At 41.9% G+C, this 15,449-nt stretch overlaps 1 protein-coding gene and 1 long non-coding RNA gene across 7 annotated transcripts; one reads left to right on the plus strand and one right to left on the minus strand.

Annotated features, from left to right (window-relative positions):
• Nucleotides 1–191: 191 nt before the first annotated feature.
• On the minus strand, nucleotides 192–710 carry LOC127607018 (uncharacterized). The gene is made up of 2 exons (XR_007963983.1): nucleotides 403–710; nucleotides 192–353 (listed from the first exon to the last, which is right to left on the minus strand). It is a non-coding gene; the product is annotated as an uncharacterized LOC127607018 (long non-coding RNA).
• Nucleotides 711–1,678: 968 nt separating this feature from the next.
• LOC127607365 (6-phosphofructo-2-kinase/fructose-2,6-bisphosphatase 2-like) lies at nucleotides 1,679–13,799 on the plus strand. Of its 6 annotated transcripts, XM_052075586.1 has the most exons (17): nucleotides 1,679–1,826; nucleotides 2,030–2,110; nucleotides 2,449–2,574; nucleotides 4,730–4,826; nucleotides 6,176–6,242; nucleotides 6,341–6,415; nucleotides 6,953–7,009; nucleotides 7,101–7,225; nucleotides 8,107–8,314; nucleotides 9,206–9,352; nucleotides 9,434–9,538; nucleotides 10,078–10,207; nucleotides 10,302–10,364; nucleotides 10,931–10,995; nucleotides 11,795–11,962; nucleotides 13,277–13,299; nucleotides 13,452–13,799. In XM_052075586.1, exons 2-17 carry the CDS (start codon nucleotides 2,050–2,052, stop codon nucleotides 13,519–13,521), a joined length of 1,587 nt encoding a protein of 528 aa, XP_051931546.1. In that variant the 5' UTR covers nucleotides 1,679–1,826; nucleotides 2,030–2,049; the 3' UTR covers nucleotides 13,522–13,799. The 6 variants fall into 6 exon arrangements, with proteins under 6 accessions (XP_051931546.1, XP_051931547.1, XP_051931551.1 ...); XM_052075587.1 differs by lacking the exon at nucleotides 13,277–13,299; XM_052075591.1 differs by lacking the exons at nucleotides 11,795–11,962; nucleotides 13,277–13,299.
• The last annotated feature ends 1,650 nt before the right edge of the window (nucleotides 13,800–15,449 follow it).

Below are 15,449 nucleotides of genomic sequence, written 5' to 3' on the forward strand. Positions count from 1 at the left end.
TGAACTTAAAATGTGTGTTTAGTGATTGTGCAAGGAAGCCAAAGCAATTTATACAAGGAAAATTATTTTGACAATTTAAAAAAGGGAACAAAAGGCCAGTAGAGCGATTGTACAGTAAAAAAAACAAAACTTTTTTTCCATCTTATCAAACTTTAACCCATCTTTAATGTTGGGAGTTTTCGAAATGGTAAAATATTTATGTAAAATATTTTCTACTGTCCATGTTTTTATTTTTAGTCATTTTTCAAATACATTGAATTGTAAAATGTTGCCTGTGCAGTCACCGTTGATGTAGTGGTTCACTCACTTGGTGTCTGTTGAGGCAGCATGGGTTTAGTTACAACTCAGTGACACTTTGTTGTCTGTGGAGGCAGCTTGGGTATAGTTCCTACTCAGTGACACTTTGGGTGGTTGTCTGGCTTCTCTTGTACCTTTTGATTGACTAGCGACCAATCCAGGGTGTAATCTGTTTCTAGATGCCAGCGAGGGTAGGTTTTAACTCGATATGACCCTGAACAGGATAAATAAGCGATATAGAAAATGAATGGAAAGTGTTATGAAAACTCATGTATGTTTTTGTGGGATTTTCCAATATTCACGAAATGCGTAAGTATGATTTCTTTCTTAAATTTTAAACTTGCACCGGGTCACACCGACATTTCTGGTGTAGCAAAGAAAGTAACATAAGAGGAGGCTTAATGCATGTTGGAACCACTCCAGTTGTTTGTTTGTTTTTTTTGCTTTTTTTAATTGAAACTTCAAATAAAATATATGATGCAACCTTGTTAAGGATTTTATATTAGGAGACTTTGTGCACTTTTTTAGAATGGGGGAGGGTTATTCCTGTTTTGATAATAATGATCAATAGAATAAAATGTTTCAATTCCACTGGTAATACCTGTACTGGTTTTTTTTGGGGGGGGGAGTTTGCTCGGTTTGCGAAGGTTACTTGCCTACATGCATGACATAACCACAATTTGTTTGGCATAGCAGTAAACATTGATATACTGTGTTTGTAAACTTCTGGGCCACAAATATCAAACAATCCAATTTAAAAAAGGGGATTTTGGTACACACTAACAAAGCATTAAGTGGGATACTGAGTATTTTCTAGGCTTGAAAAATTACAACAGCTAAAATTCAGTGCAAGAACAATTTATATCATGTAATATGTACTGTAAAAATAGTGTTAAAATGAAATGTCTAGCAAATACTTGACATGTAGGGTACCTTAAATAAGGTGACACAATGGATTTAAAAACATTGGATATTAGGTCTTATTTAATTAATATATATGTATATGTGTGTGTTGAAAGCTTAAGTGTTTCAAATATTTGAATCAAAATCAACTATTTTAGTGATTCTCAAACTATGTACAAAACTATGTACATGTACGGCAGGCTCTTTGTGGTGATACATGAAAAAAATAGCTGGCTCAATATAGTTCGATTTTTATCAACTTTGGTTTTCAACATTATTTGAGGAAACATTTTCTTTAACTGAACGATACATTTTAAGAGAATCGTTCTTAAAAGAAAGAACAGTTCCATTTTCTTAAATTTAAGCGCTCAAATTAGTGGCTCCATGTGGAGGTTGTTCGAGTCAATCCCAGAACCCGTTGCCCCAATGGGACGGGTGCGGGCGTCTATTAGCAGCTTTACGGTACTGTTCGGGGAGTCGATGTGACGAAGCCACACACCTACGTCGGTCGGCTTGGAAGGGCACCAGCCGGCTTGGCTCGCTCGGTAACCAAGGACGGTGCGACCGGGACCTGCATTCACCCAGCGCCAGTGAGTGACTCTGGTTCCGGGTGTTCAATTTACGAGGTATGAAAAAAACGATAGCGTTATCGACGTGCTGACGTTGACAGATGCTGCATGTTGCCAAGTTTAATTCCGGCTTCGTCGTCGAGCCGATGATGTGGCAGCAAAATCTTTTCTCGTGCAGCCAACCGTTCTGTGTGGGTTGCCGCAGCAACAGGAATATTTATCATGAATATATAACACTGCATCTTCTGATTTGTGTGCAGAAGCGATTACTTAATCGCTCATGTCGAACCGGCGCCTCCACGTCAAGAAAGCTGACGTGAGGATGAATGAGAAGAAATGCTGTAAGTCGATTCATTGGGTATACTGTACATGGCATGTCATGAAGTTGGATTTCAATGTAAAAAAAATCACGTCAGAATATTGTTGAACGAACTGTGGAGCTAAATTACAGCAAACAAGTACACCATAATAATATAGGGAAAACTCATTGACTTGGAAGATAATCTCAAGGATGATGTGCTTGATATTCTGTAGTTTGATATGTTTTATGGTTCCTTAAAAAAATGTGGACCTACACTATTATATTGTGAGTTCCATATTTTTCCCAGCGATAGATATTGTAACTTATTACCTCAGCAATGTTTGATGTAGTTTCACATCGTTCCTCTCTCACATACAGCATGGGCGTCTTACATGACAAATTCCCCTACCGTGATTGTGATGATCGGTCTGCCTGCCCGAGGGAAGACATACGTTTCCAAGAAGCTCACACGCTACCTCAACTGGATTGGCGTCCCCACCAAAGGTAGGACACAATGGTGGTTTCTGGTATGCGTGACATGTGTGGCTGTACAACGAGGCATTTCTGGTGGGGGTGGTGTCGTTACCTGGCTTAATGGCCCGACAGGAAGTATGACAAATGCACATCATTGTCTTAAAAGATTCAGTTCAGTGACTCTTGCTAACTTCCAATATACATATATATATATAAATTCCTCGTCTCACCCACCCTCGGGTGGTGTCCGTCCCTCATTCTGGACTCTCATTTCTGGACTGAGATGTCCGATGTTGTTCCCGGGATCTGTTGCAACCACTCATCTATTTTGGGGGTCACTGCACGAGAATATGAGAAACTCGAGAAATACCAAGGGCTCAGAGAGGAGCTGGAGAGAGCCTGGAAGGTAAAGGTGACAGTCGTGCCTGTGGTGGTCGGAGCACTCGAGCTGAATGAGGGACGGACACCACCCGAGGGATATGTATTTTTTTTAATATACACACATTCATCGAACACACAGGAATACACAATTCGTACCCCATTTTCATTTTAAAAACGTTTTTTTTAATTAATTCTTTATCGTGTTGTATTCAATTTTTTTGAGATGGTAAATTCTGGGTTTTCATTGACTGTGAACTATAATCATCCAAATTCTAAAAAAATAAAATAACAAAATTGTTCAGTCCGTATGATTTCCTTTAAGTTTTCTGCAATATCTTAATTTGAATTACCGGTACTTTTGCAATTGATTATTCTTGGGCGGCATGGTACAATAGCTTCCTCTTACGGTCTCCATTCTCACTTTCTACACTGTAATACTGTATCTCTAACTTTGAATGTGTGTGTGGCTTTAAATGGTGGTGCCTGGGCTGGTGAGTGACGTAGGTGTCATTGAATGAAACTGGAGAGTTGCCTGTTTTTGAGCGCAGGTGAGTAGCTCTCTATTAATTGGCTAAGCGTTAGCTATCTGTGTGAGTGCCTGGATGTCAGTTATGGCCGTTAACACCCTGACCATGACTGTGCTGACTTGGGGTGTTATATTATTACAGTTTCTTTAACAGCACAATGTTACTGTAAGTGCACCGGCAGCCTTGTCTGTCCGTTTCAAGGCAATACAATATGTTTGTTCCAACTTGCGGTGGGTGGCTGTCATCAGTCAGCTAAAATTGATAGTTTGTGTTGGTGATCGTGATATGAGAGTTATCACTGACTTGCAGTGGACACATTGCACTTCATCTTCAATCTTTAAGCATGAAATGATCCCAGACTTTGAACATTCTCCCTTTTATCCACACTAATTCTTCCTGGCTCACCACGATTGTGCCAATTAATTTCTACATGTGAGTGTAGAGAACATGCTAGATGCAACATTTTGCTGAAACTTTTTTTTCTGTAATTAAATTATTTATTTTATTGGAATTCATCATTTCAGCCTGAATTGAGATGCTTATGTATTTTTTTGTTTGTTTTTTTGCATGGGATAAAATTCATTAGCTTAAGTACTTGAGTATGATGTTGATAAAAATCTATGCATCATCATCAGTCTAAAGCGGGGGTCCGCAACACACGGCTTCATAAGGCTTTTTAGCGACATTTAGTGGCTCCCTGGAGCTTTATAAAAAATGTTTGAAAATGGAAAAAGATTTTGATAGTAGGCTAATATAGCTCAAATAGATATAGATACATGTTGCAGCTCCGAAAAAGGAGAGCTGTGGTGTTGTTTTTTTAAAACCTACACTTTATGTATGCTTTTAATAGTCTCGACAAACACAGACACGTCTGCTTTCGACTCTGTGCCTTCTCTCTTCTCGTTCAACTCGAGAGGCGTTAAAAGACAGCCTCCGAAAAACTGAAATTTATGATCACTTCACTGACACTAGGAAAAGCGAAATAATGCACCAAAACAAAAAAATCAAGTCAGGAAATCACAAAATAAATTCTATGGGGGCGTTTGTGAGCACACAACAAAGGAATGAATAACATTCTGATGTAGGAGACAGTGCAGTCTCCTGCACACATACAGCATGTATATGTCTGTTTCAACATTTTGGGTTGCCGACTCCTGGTCTAAACGTACGTAGTTAAACACTCTCAATGTTTCCGTGTGATACCAGATTAAAAATAGGATTTGTTAGGCCTCCACGTAAAACCCGTTGTCAATGTCAGTTCTGTCATGTCCCCACAGTGTTTAATTTGGGCGTGTACCGCCGAGAGGCTGTCCGAGCCTACAAGTCCTATGACTTCTTTCGCCATGACAATGAGGAGGCCATGAAGATCAGGAAGTGAGTTCTGCTCTGTAACACCACAACCTTGAGTGTGCGTGTGTATGAGTGCTGTCATGATATCGTGTCAGGGTTGGATTGCTTTCCCAGTGCTAAATCATGACCCAAATATGAAAGCAAAAGCTGCAGCTGTCACTTGTGGCATGACTTTCCCTAGCTCACATAGAAGCTAAAAATAAATATGGAAGTACCAGGAGTCTTTTTGCACATATATTATGCTTGGGTCTGAAGAACATGTCTGTAACATGCTTTCATCAAAATACCTGAAAGATCCAGAAATGTTTTTCAGTGACCCCATAGAACTTTTCTCTTCCGATACAATCCCAATATTGTAGTCTGGAGTTCTATTCGATATCGATATTGATCTGATACGATATCACCAAGAATGATACATGATTTTATTTATTTCTTCGTATGAAATGTTTGAAGAGACCTGATGAAGTGATCCTATTCAAACAAAGAACAACGGTCAACAACAGTAGGTATGAGAAAATCTGACCTATTTATTCCAAACATTTGGGTTCCATAAAATCAACCTCAGCATCATGAAGTCATCTTGTGACAATAAGCAGATTAGAAAATGGATGGAGGGAAGTGAAAAATAACAATTCAAGTTTACCTCAGGTCATTAGGATTTTTATTTATTTTTTTTTACATTTACCATAAGGTGGGAACAGAGTCTGGAATAGACTGCTTGTATATGAGTGGTAAGATCTGAGTTGTTGGATTTAGGTCCATATAATGTTCTTTTTTCTTTGGGGGGGGGTGTCGAACAAATAATGCTGTTGGATTGGGATGCCCCTACTTTCCACACTCTATTCCTTCTGTTCAATATCATGGAAATTATGGAAATCTGTGAGTAAATGACCACACCCCAAAATGGTTTGGACGCCACAAGATGTCGGCAGCAAAACACCCGATTTGTCTGAATCAGCGGTGCCCAACTCCAGTCCTTGAGAGCTCCTATCAAGGCTGTTTTAGACATCTCCCACCTCCAACACACCTAATTCAAATGTTTGCTTGTCACACTTCTCACTTGTTAGTCTGCAAATTGTCTGTGAAGCTATGCTTAAATGCATCGTATTTTCTCACTTGTCACTCACTGAATTCTAGGGAAGCCGCTCAGCCAGTGAGCTGCTTACTGTTACCTGTTACCTCCTGCGGTCTGTGTGGCTTTGTAGACTATTTTTTGACTATTTTTATCTTTCTGTCAGCCTTGAAAGCAAAATGTTTCCACATCTCACTCTGCGCCCCCATTTTGCAATAATGATCTGTGGACAAGCGCGAAACCCTGATTTCCAATTATGTCCGCAACTCGTTTCGGAGCTTTCCATTTGTCTGTCTTACAGGCAATGTGCGCTTGTGGCACTGCAAGATGTGAAGGTGTATCTGACAGACGAGGGTGGTCAAATCGCTGTGAGTCCTGCTTCATTCTTCTCTCATTTTATTGTTCTCTCCCATCAAAAGCACATCTTGCTCAGAGCAAATGACCCAAACAGAGTTTTTGTCGTCAGGTTTTTGACGCAACCAACACAACAAGAGAGCGTCGTGACCTCATTCAAACGTTTGTGAAGGAAAATGCATTCAAGGTGTGTTTGAACAATCAATAAACTACACTGGTAACCCTAACCCTAACTACCTGTTCATGTTTTCAGAAAAAAAAGCATTGTATTTAATCAAACCACATTAACGTTGTCTTGGGAAATTCCACTAGCTTAATGCTAACCGAAAATGCAAAACATCATTGACATGCTAATGAAACTAGCATCAATGTAATCGTTGTTACCAACCTTTAAACATCTTGTATTTGGACACTTGCGTCAAAGCATAAAACAATACTCACAAGTGTATATTATTTTTCCTCTTTGAAAAATGTCCAATATTTTGCAACAGCTAGTGATGGTCTTCTGTAATTCATCAGCAAATCAACATGGTGATCAAGACGCGCACGCCAGAAAACACATTACAATGCTCCATTGAATTATCACGATACAATACTCTAGAATAAATATTTATGTAGCACTTTCACAAGAGCTGCAGATGGACAAACTGATTTGGCACTCTACTATGCGTCTCTGCATCGCCTTGCTGGGAGTCATGCTGGTGGTGTGGCCTTTTGCCAACAGGTGTTCTTTGTGGAGTCCGTGTGTGACGACCCGGAAGTCATTGCTGCGAATATCATGGTAGGAGTCTGAAAGCTTTTCTTCATATTCATACTCTATAGCTGTGATATTATGAAATAAGATTCACATGCTGACAAATCCCTCCAAACAGGAAGTGAAGGTGTCCAGCCCGGACTATCCCGAGAGGCACCGGGAGCGCGTCATGGATGACTTCCTAAAAAGGATCGAGTGCTACAAGGTTACTTACCAGCCGTTGGATCCTGATGATTATGACAAGTAAGACTTAAGGCAAAGACACCTGCATGATTGTAGTGCATTAAAAGGTGCTTGTTTTTGTTTTTTTTTTCATTTTAATGAATGAATGTTATTTTTTATTGACAGTATCCATTTATTTTGATTGTTGTTTCATTGTATTTTTTACCTTTTTAAAAAATATATAGTTTTAGACCTTTTTAAATGATTTTATTTCTTTTCAAAAATATAGTATGAAATACCTTTTTTTAAACAACTTCTTTTTTGTTGAAGTTCCCTCAAGGATAAGCGGTATAAAAAATGGATATACAGTACATGGATTAACAGGTCGTTGTTTTTTTCTAGTTCAGTACATTTTAAAAATCATTTTTTCAGGTATTTTGACTGTTTTACTGACCTTTTCAAAAAGATAAGGAACATGTTTACAATAAGATAAGATAAGATAAGATATCCTTTATTTGTCCCGCAATGGGGAAATTTACAGTCAGAGTTCAGAAAGGAAAACGCTGGGTAGGGAGGGGGAAAAAAAAAACGCGCTCGAACTATCCTCTTCTGAGGATAATTTAAGTCCAGGATAAAAAAAAATATATAAATATATATTTTATACAATATATTTATATTTTATTTTATTTCACTTTTAGATTTGTATTTTATGTTTGCAAATCTCATTTGCTTTACATTGAGCTGAGTGTCACACATTTTCACGACTGATTCCTTATGCTATAAAAAGTCAATTCAAATCCTTTTCCAAAATTCTCTAAATATTTTTGTTTTTAAGTTCACTTTTGAAAGCAGGGAATCACATTGCTTTGCTACGTAGTGAGAAATCAAAGTTACCAAATTGTCATCTTCCAATTTTTGAAAAACAGCCACTAGAGGATGACACTGGACCACTCTCTCCACAGGGACCTGTCTTTCATTAAAGTGGTGAATGTGGGCCGCCGCTTTTTGGTGAACCGGGTGCAGGACTACATCCAGAGTAAAATTGTCTACTATCTCATGAACATCCACGTGCACTCCCACTCCATCTACCTGTGTCGCCATGGCGAGAGTGACCATAACGTCGAGGGGCGCATCGGAGGAGATTCAGAACTCTCTCCCCGTGGGAAACTGGTAACAATACTCACAGGCACATATTATTTTTCCTGTGCCAAGAATGACATATGTCACTGCAGCTCACTGAGGAGCTGTGACTGTCTCTATGCAAGGCTATTGATTTGAAGCAAAAAATGTGGCAAAACGTGTTGAATTCTTTACACTATATTAGAAAAAAACATAATTACTGTTTGTTTTTTATAAATTACAATAGTATAGAGTGTGATTGTTCATCTGTCATAGCATTAAAAGAACAGCAGCAGTGCTTTAAGTGGGTCAGTACGCAGCGGTAAGGAGTACCATCACTTTTCAATTTCAGCCTCTACCGGGACTTTTTATGGCATACCGGGACTTCACATGAGCCCTCCGTACCCGCTCTTGTTCTATTTCTCTCTTGCACTTAGTAATACTAACACATTTTTATGACTTCTTAAGTGCTTTGGGTACATCAAATTTAAAAAATTCAAATAAAAATTAATGATAGAACTGTTTTTTTCTGCCTTCAGTCATTAATGTATGTCAAGGAAGCTGCAAACATGCTCGCAATGTAACACACTGCCAACGCAAAAGCTAACTTCCAAATAAAAGCTTACCAAATAATACATTGGCGCCAGTGCATTAGCCTGTTTAGAGCTTTATTTTGAAATTGGCCCCCATGATAGCGTGGCGACTGGCTTGAGTTGTCTTTTCGACAATTCGGCTTACCTATTCACAGATTTATTACCGTTAAACAATTGGTATCAACTTCAACACATCGCCATCCCTAAATCATATTCAGTCACTAATTAAGATGCTCAGGAACCGCAAGTTAATTACGGCGTCACTGTAAGATATGGCACAATTTATTTATCTTTTTATGAGGTATTTATTGTGTATTTATTTATCAATTATTGAACTTTTTTTTTTCAGTTCGCCCGGGCCCTGCGGAAGTTCATTGAGGAGCATGAGCTGTCTGACTTGAAGGTGTGGACGAGCCAGCTGAGACGCACCATACAGACGGCGGAGGAACTGGCCGTCCCCTACGAACAGTGGAAGATACTCAACGAAATTGACGCGGTCAGCGGCGTGATGTCCAATCCCACAGCTTGCAATAAGATCTCGTATGTGAAGGTATTTTGTGTTGGGTTTTTTTTCCAGGGTGTGTGCGAGGAGATGACCTACGAAATGATCCAAAGGGCGTTCCCAGAGGAGTTTGCATTGAGGGACCAAGACAAATATCACTACCGCTACCCAGGCGGAGAGGTGACTGAATACACCCGCCACACCCGAAACACAAAACATCCTTACCATGGACTCTCCTTAATCCAACACCCTTAACATAAAAGATTGGAGGTGGACCACAAAACATCCGTTGAACTATTTCTTCAAAAGTCATATAAACGTTGGCGTTCAAAGCATTCTAACTCCCGCACAAGTGTTTTTTCGTCAAACTAAAAGAAAACCAATTTTTTAATTTTCTCTAAAACATAGGATTCTTTTCGAAATAATTTACTTTTGTAAATAGAGTTTGCGCTGAAAAAAAAACAACTAATAAATAAAAACTAACCTTAAATGCAGTTTATTTTGTATGTATGTATGTGTGTGTGCATGTGTGTGTGTCTTGCCAGGCGTCTTCAAAAGTTGAGCATGTTCAAAAGTGACTCAAAACACTGCCTGTGCATTTCTAAAGATTTGATGATTTTTATTTATTTGATTTTTTTTTTTTTTTTTTTTACAAAAGATGAGCTCTCTGCATGTCTGATTCAAATAAACCCCTCGAGGTGACTTGCATGCTCCTCCAGTCGTACCAGGACCTGGTCCAGCGTCTCGAGCCGGTCATCATGGAGCTGGAGAGACAAGGCAACGTGCTGGTGGTCTGCCACCAGGCAGTCATGCGCTGTTTGCTGGCCTACTTCCTGGACAAAAGTGCAGGTGTGTGCAGTCCGAGGCGCTTGACACTTTATTTATACGCTGCCTGTCCCACATGCTGACTGTGAAGCTGATTTTGTCCCCGTTTTGTTCCCAGAGGATCTGCCCTACATGAAATGTCCGCTCCACACAGTCCTCAAACTTACCCCAGTGGCATATGGTAGAGATCATCTTTATGATTTAGTTTTAGTTGACAGTAAACCGCGGTTGATTTGTGCAATGTTATTCACAAACACACCTTTTTTTTTATCTTCTGAAAAACTCAGCTATTTGCAATTTTGTTCTCTTTCAATCGCCGTTCTTAGATGGCACTAAACCCGCAACTAACAGGAAAGAAAGAATCGGTATAAAGAAATAAGGTGAAATATTAAATCTCAACTGAGAGACGAACATCTTTGGTTGCCAGGGAGGAACACCACACCAGGGAGTTTAGCCTAGTATGGAGAGAGGCCTTGTCACATGTGCATGCACACTTTGGCTTATTTTTTTCTCAACTGAAACCATATCTGAACTGTTTACTGTTTACATTTATAATATTAGATCAAAATGCTATTTACGTCATTTGGGATTATAGTTTGTTGTGTATTTACAGTGAAACTACTTATTATATACATTTTTCGGGGGAGTCAATTGCTCTTTTTTTTCACTATAGAGCAGGTAGCAAGGGACTTACTGTTTTAAGTCTCTCTCTCTCTCTCCCTCTCTCTCTCTCTCGCCCCCTTCCAGGCTGTAAAGTGGAAATGTTTTATCTGAATGTGGAGGCAGTGAACACGCATCGCGACAGACCACTTGTGAGTATATCGTTTACGTCTGAACGGGTCCAGATTTCACACGGAGCAAGTTAAATTTGTGAGAAAACATAAGCAAGAGCATCATGAGTTTAGTAGAAGACTTTTTTTTTGGGAGGGGGTGTGCCGTTAGATTTTTGTAATGTAAATGTGTTACTTGCGTGAATAAACGTTGGGAAGCACTCGGCTCGATGACAGGTTTGTTAACACAAACGCAACAGGAATTTCTTGTTTTGAATTAATGTTTTTATGCCACAATGTAATCTGCATTACACAGAGTCCCCATCATGAAGTTTGGACAAAATCAATGGCACAAATGAACAAGCCCTTTTTTTTTCTTTTAACAAATGTTTTATATTCATGGCTTACAAATGTTTCACACAAATATTTACTGTATTTATGACTTCATTACTGGGTAAGTGAAGGTTCACATTCCGAATTGTACACGGTATAAATTTGGATTACATTGCCAGCGTCAAAACTCCACTGCAAGCCTCCATACTTATTTTAAAGTCTATTGCTCTTGCACCTCTTTTTCTTCCTTTCCTTCCTCGTTGTGGAATGTTGCATTTTGCTGAGGTGAGGATTAGCTTTAATGAGAGCTCATGGCTGGCCATGCTGCCGCACTTGGCTTGAAATTGATGACGATACCAGGAATCGCGCCGGTTGCATCCTGATTCTATTACTTTCCATTCTTCCTCCTTTTTGTACATTCGAAGTGTGTCCAGTGAGGTATCCCAGCTGTGCACCCCCTTCCTCCTCCCAGCTATACATTTTCTTTTTCCCCCCCCGCACCCACCAGGGTCAAATCCCCAAGGACTCCACCCTCTTACTCCGGCGAAATAGTTATACACCCTTGTCAAGTCACGACCAGGTCAAGCGTCCCCGGCTGTACAGCGCCGGCAACCAGCCCTGGCTGCCCCTCGCCCCCACGCCGTCGGCTTTGATGCCCGAGGGACGGTCAAGCCAAGTCAGTGTCGCCTCACCCGCCGGCCATGTTGTCACCTACCATCCCACTCGTCACATCTACAACTATCCCCCACCCCTGCCATGTTTCACTCTGTGCTTTCTAAGAAAAGAAATAAGCAAACACGGATTGATAAGTGTACCCAAACAACAAATAGATTATAGCAATAATCAAATACTGTAGTGTACTTGCAAAAGGGATAGATGTTTAAATGAGTGAAATCCACACAGTTAACAAAGTGCTCCCTTTGCTTAATGTTTTTATTCTGAAAGAGGGAAGGGCACCACTTCAGGTAATGGGAAGTATCTATGTTCATGATTGATATGCGTAAATATGACGAATAAACATAAGGGGAAAATTACGCTGACATAAGGGGAAAATTACGCTGTAATTACCAGAGCTCAGACTTGCACTCAAAATCTCCACTCACCGTTCCTGCTAACATCAGCGAATGATCGTCGAATCAATTTGCTTCTTGCTCTTTTCTGAATAAACACATCATAGTCCAATAATCGAAAAATCAAACGTTCTCAAAATGGTAAATGGAGTTCACTTACCGGTATTTGGTGCTTTATCTACATCATACGTTTACGGAGCCAAATTGACTTATATTATTCAAACATATAGGAGTATAGAATACACTGGCGCATTGATCTCCAGGATCCCGCGCTCTCCCCGGCTAACAGAAGAACCCAGGACCTTGTTTTCTCTCTTGTTAAATCCATCCCCATAGTGTTGTACTAGCCTCATCCTAGTGAGCACTAAGATAGTTTGTCCTTCGGGTCCGGTGTCCAATTTCACAAACTCCCTTTCGTTTGTTTCTCGGACAACGTGAGAGGCCAACAGCGAGGCGCACTGCTTAGTTGGACTTTACTGAGTGACTGCTTAACAGTTGAATTTAATGCTCTGAATGGGTCCGTCATGTGCGCACCAAACTGATTGCATCCCATCTGGGAAAGGGCTAGAACAGTTTTGGGGCCACAGTGAGACGGCTGGTGAGCTGGATGTGGCCCGGGGCCGCCAATTCAGATTGAGTAACCCCTGGCGTTAGATAATGAGACCATAGCATTTTTCGGATGTAAGGGAAACACTGTCCTCCTGACGTGCAAAAAGAGAACACAAATTGCTCACATAAGTAAAGAAAATGAAGCTTGTGATTTGCCATATTTTTCTTTGTCTGCATGTATGTTCATGAACTAGCAGGATTCTAAACTCAACTGAAAATGTTTGCATTCACGAAAAGCATGTTCATATCTGTCTCGTTGTTGTCTCTACATTTCTATTCTTTGTGTCTGGTTCTCTCTTTAAACCTTACAGCCTCGCATAGGAAGCGGCTGTTTGTGAGTATTTTGGATGACATCCAGCCAAGCTTTCTTTTTCCTCTTCATCCCTTTATTAGACACATCTCATTACAAGCGTGCCTCTGTCAACCTTTGCACTCACAGCAAATGTGGCACTTTGGACCTTCACTTACAAATGTTTTGCTTTGCAGGGCTCCTTGTGTGAAGGAATCGATTTTGACAACCCTGAAGAAACGAGCGGCTGTGTCCGCTTCTGAGTGAAGTTTAAAAAAAAATGTCCCAGCACAAAATATGTACAATGGTGCCTTGACATACGAGTTTTTCAAGATATGTGCCGTGGCCTGGCCAATTCTTTTGCTTTGACTTGCCAGCAAATTCAAGATAGGAGCACTAGATGGTTGCAGAGCGTCAATTCTTCAAAAAGAAGCTTGAAGCTGTTGATTGGCGTGCCCAATTGATGTTTACTGTCAAATAAAATATCAAACAATGACAGTTCCACACTGCATATTTAAAACAACCACATACATTTGCCTTGAATGTCTGCTGTGAAATATAGCATCCTCGTCTCGAAAGGCGATGGTCGACGCGTAGGGGGGGATTAGGTCCTGTACTGGACGCATGAGCGCGAGTGGCTGAAGAGCCCTATTCTTGAGTGGCATTCCCGCTGGCATTTCACGCAGATGAATGTTGAGGATGGTGGGGTGGTGCGTGGAGCAGCTGCGCGGCACTTTCTCGCTGCCCACTTCTGTGAGGCCCGGTCCTGCTCCTCCGCCGCAGCCTCGGCAACCCCTATGCGGATGGTGTTGCGCCAGGTGGCTCGGTCTGCTGCTGCACTCTCCCATCTGTTGGGATCCACCCGGACCGCCTTTAGGTCACGTTTGAAAGTGTCCTTGTAGCGCAGCAGGGGTCGGCCCACACTCCGGCGTCCCTCAAGCAGCTCGCCATAGAGGATTTCCCGCGGCAGCCGGTGGGGGTCCATGCGGAAGGTATGGCTGATCCAGCATAGCCTCCTCTTCATCAAGGTGCATTGGATGCTTAGGAGGCCGGCTTGTTGGAGGACCGCGGTGTTTGGAATCCGGTCCTGCCACCTGATGCGCAGCAGCCGCCGGAGGGCACGTAGATGAAAGGTGTTAAGTCGTCGTTCCTGCCTAGTGTAGGTGGACGCAGGCCTCGTACACCATAACCTTGGTTTTTGCACTGAGAAGGCGGTTATCCCAGACGCGTTTCGACAGCTTCGCCATCACACCGGCAGCCTTGGCGATCCTCGAGCTGATCTCGGCGTCGAGTGTTGCTGCACATGTGACGGTTGAGCCTAGATAGGTGAAGGAGTCGACATTTTGCAGCGGCGTGTCCTCGATGGTGATAGAGGGGGCGACGGCGGTTCCCTGGGCTAGTATATTTGTCTTCTTTAGGCTGATCGTGAGCCCGAAGTCCCTGCACGCACGTGAGAGTCTGTTCACCAAGTGCTGGAGTCCTGCCTCACTATGGGAAGTGAGGGCAGCATCGTCTGCAAACAGTAGTTCTCTTACCAGGATGTTGTAGGTTTTAGACTTGGCGCGCAGTCTTGCCATGTTAAAGAGGCTACCATCTTGCCGTGTGCGGAGGTATACCCCCTCTTCGCAGTCGGAGAAGGCATACTGGAGGAGGATGGAAAAGAAGATTCCAAATAGGGTTGGTGCAAGGACGCACCCCTGCTTCACTCCACTGCTGACTGGGAATGGCTGGGAGGTAGTGCCGTTGAAGCGGACTGTGCTTTGCATGTCTTGATGGAAGGAGCGGATAACGGTGAGCAGTTTTGGTGGACAGCCTATCTTCTCCAGTATTTGAAATAGCCCGCTCCGGCTGACCAGGTCGAACGCTTTGGTCAGGTCAAAGAAGGCAATGAACAGAGGTCTTTGCTGCTCGCGGCACTTCTCTTGAAGCTGGCGGAGGGAGAATATCATGTCCACTGTGGATCTTTTAGCCCTGAAGCCACACTGCGATTCGGGGTAGACTCGTGAGGCGAGGCGCTGAAGCCGTTTCAGGGCGACGCGGGCGAACACCTTCCCAACGGTGCTGAGCAGAGAGATGCCCCGATAGTTGTTACAGTCGCTGCGGTCCCCCTTGTTCTTGTAGAGGGTGACAATGGAGGCGTCCCTCATGTCTTGGGGGATGTGGCCCTTTTCCCAGCAGAGGCTCAGAAGCTGGTG

This window comes from Hippocampus zosterae, chromosome 9 (genome assembly GCF_025434085.1).
Source record: "Hippocampus zosterae strain Florida chromosome 9, ASM2543408v3, whole genome shotgun sequence".
Lineage (NCBI taxonomy): Eukaryota > Metazoa > Chordata > Actinopteri > Syngnathiformes > Syngnathidae > Hippocampus > Hippocampus zosterae.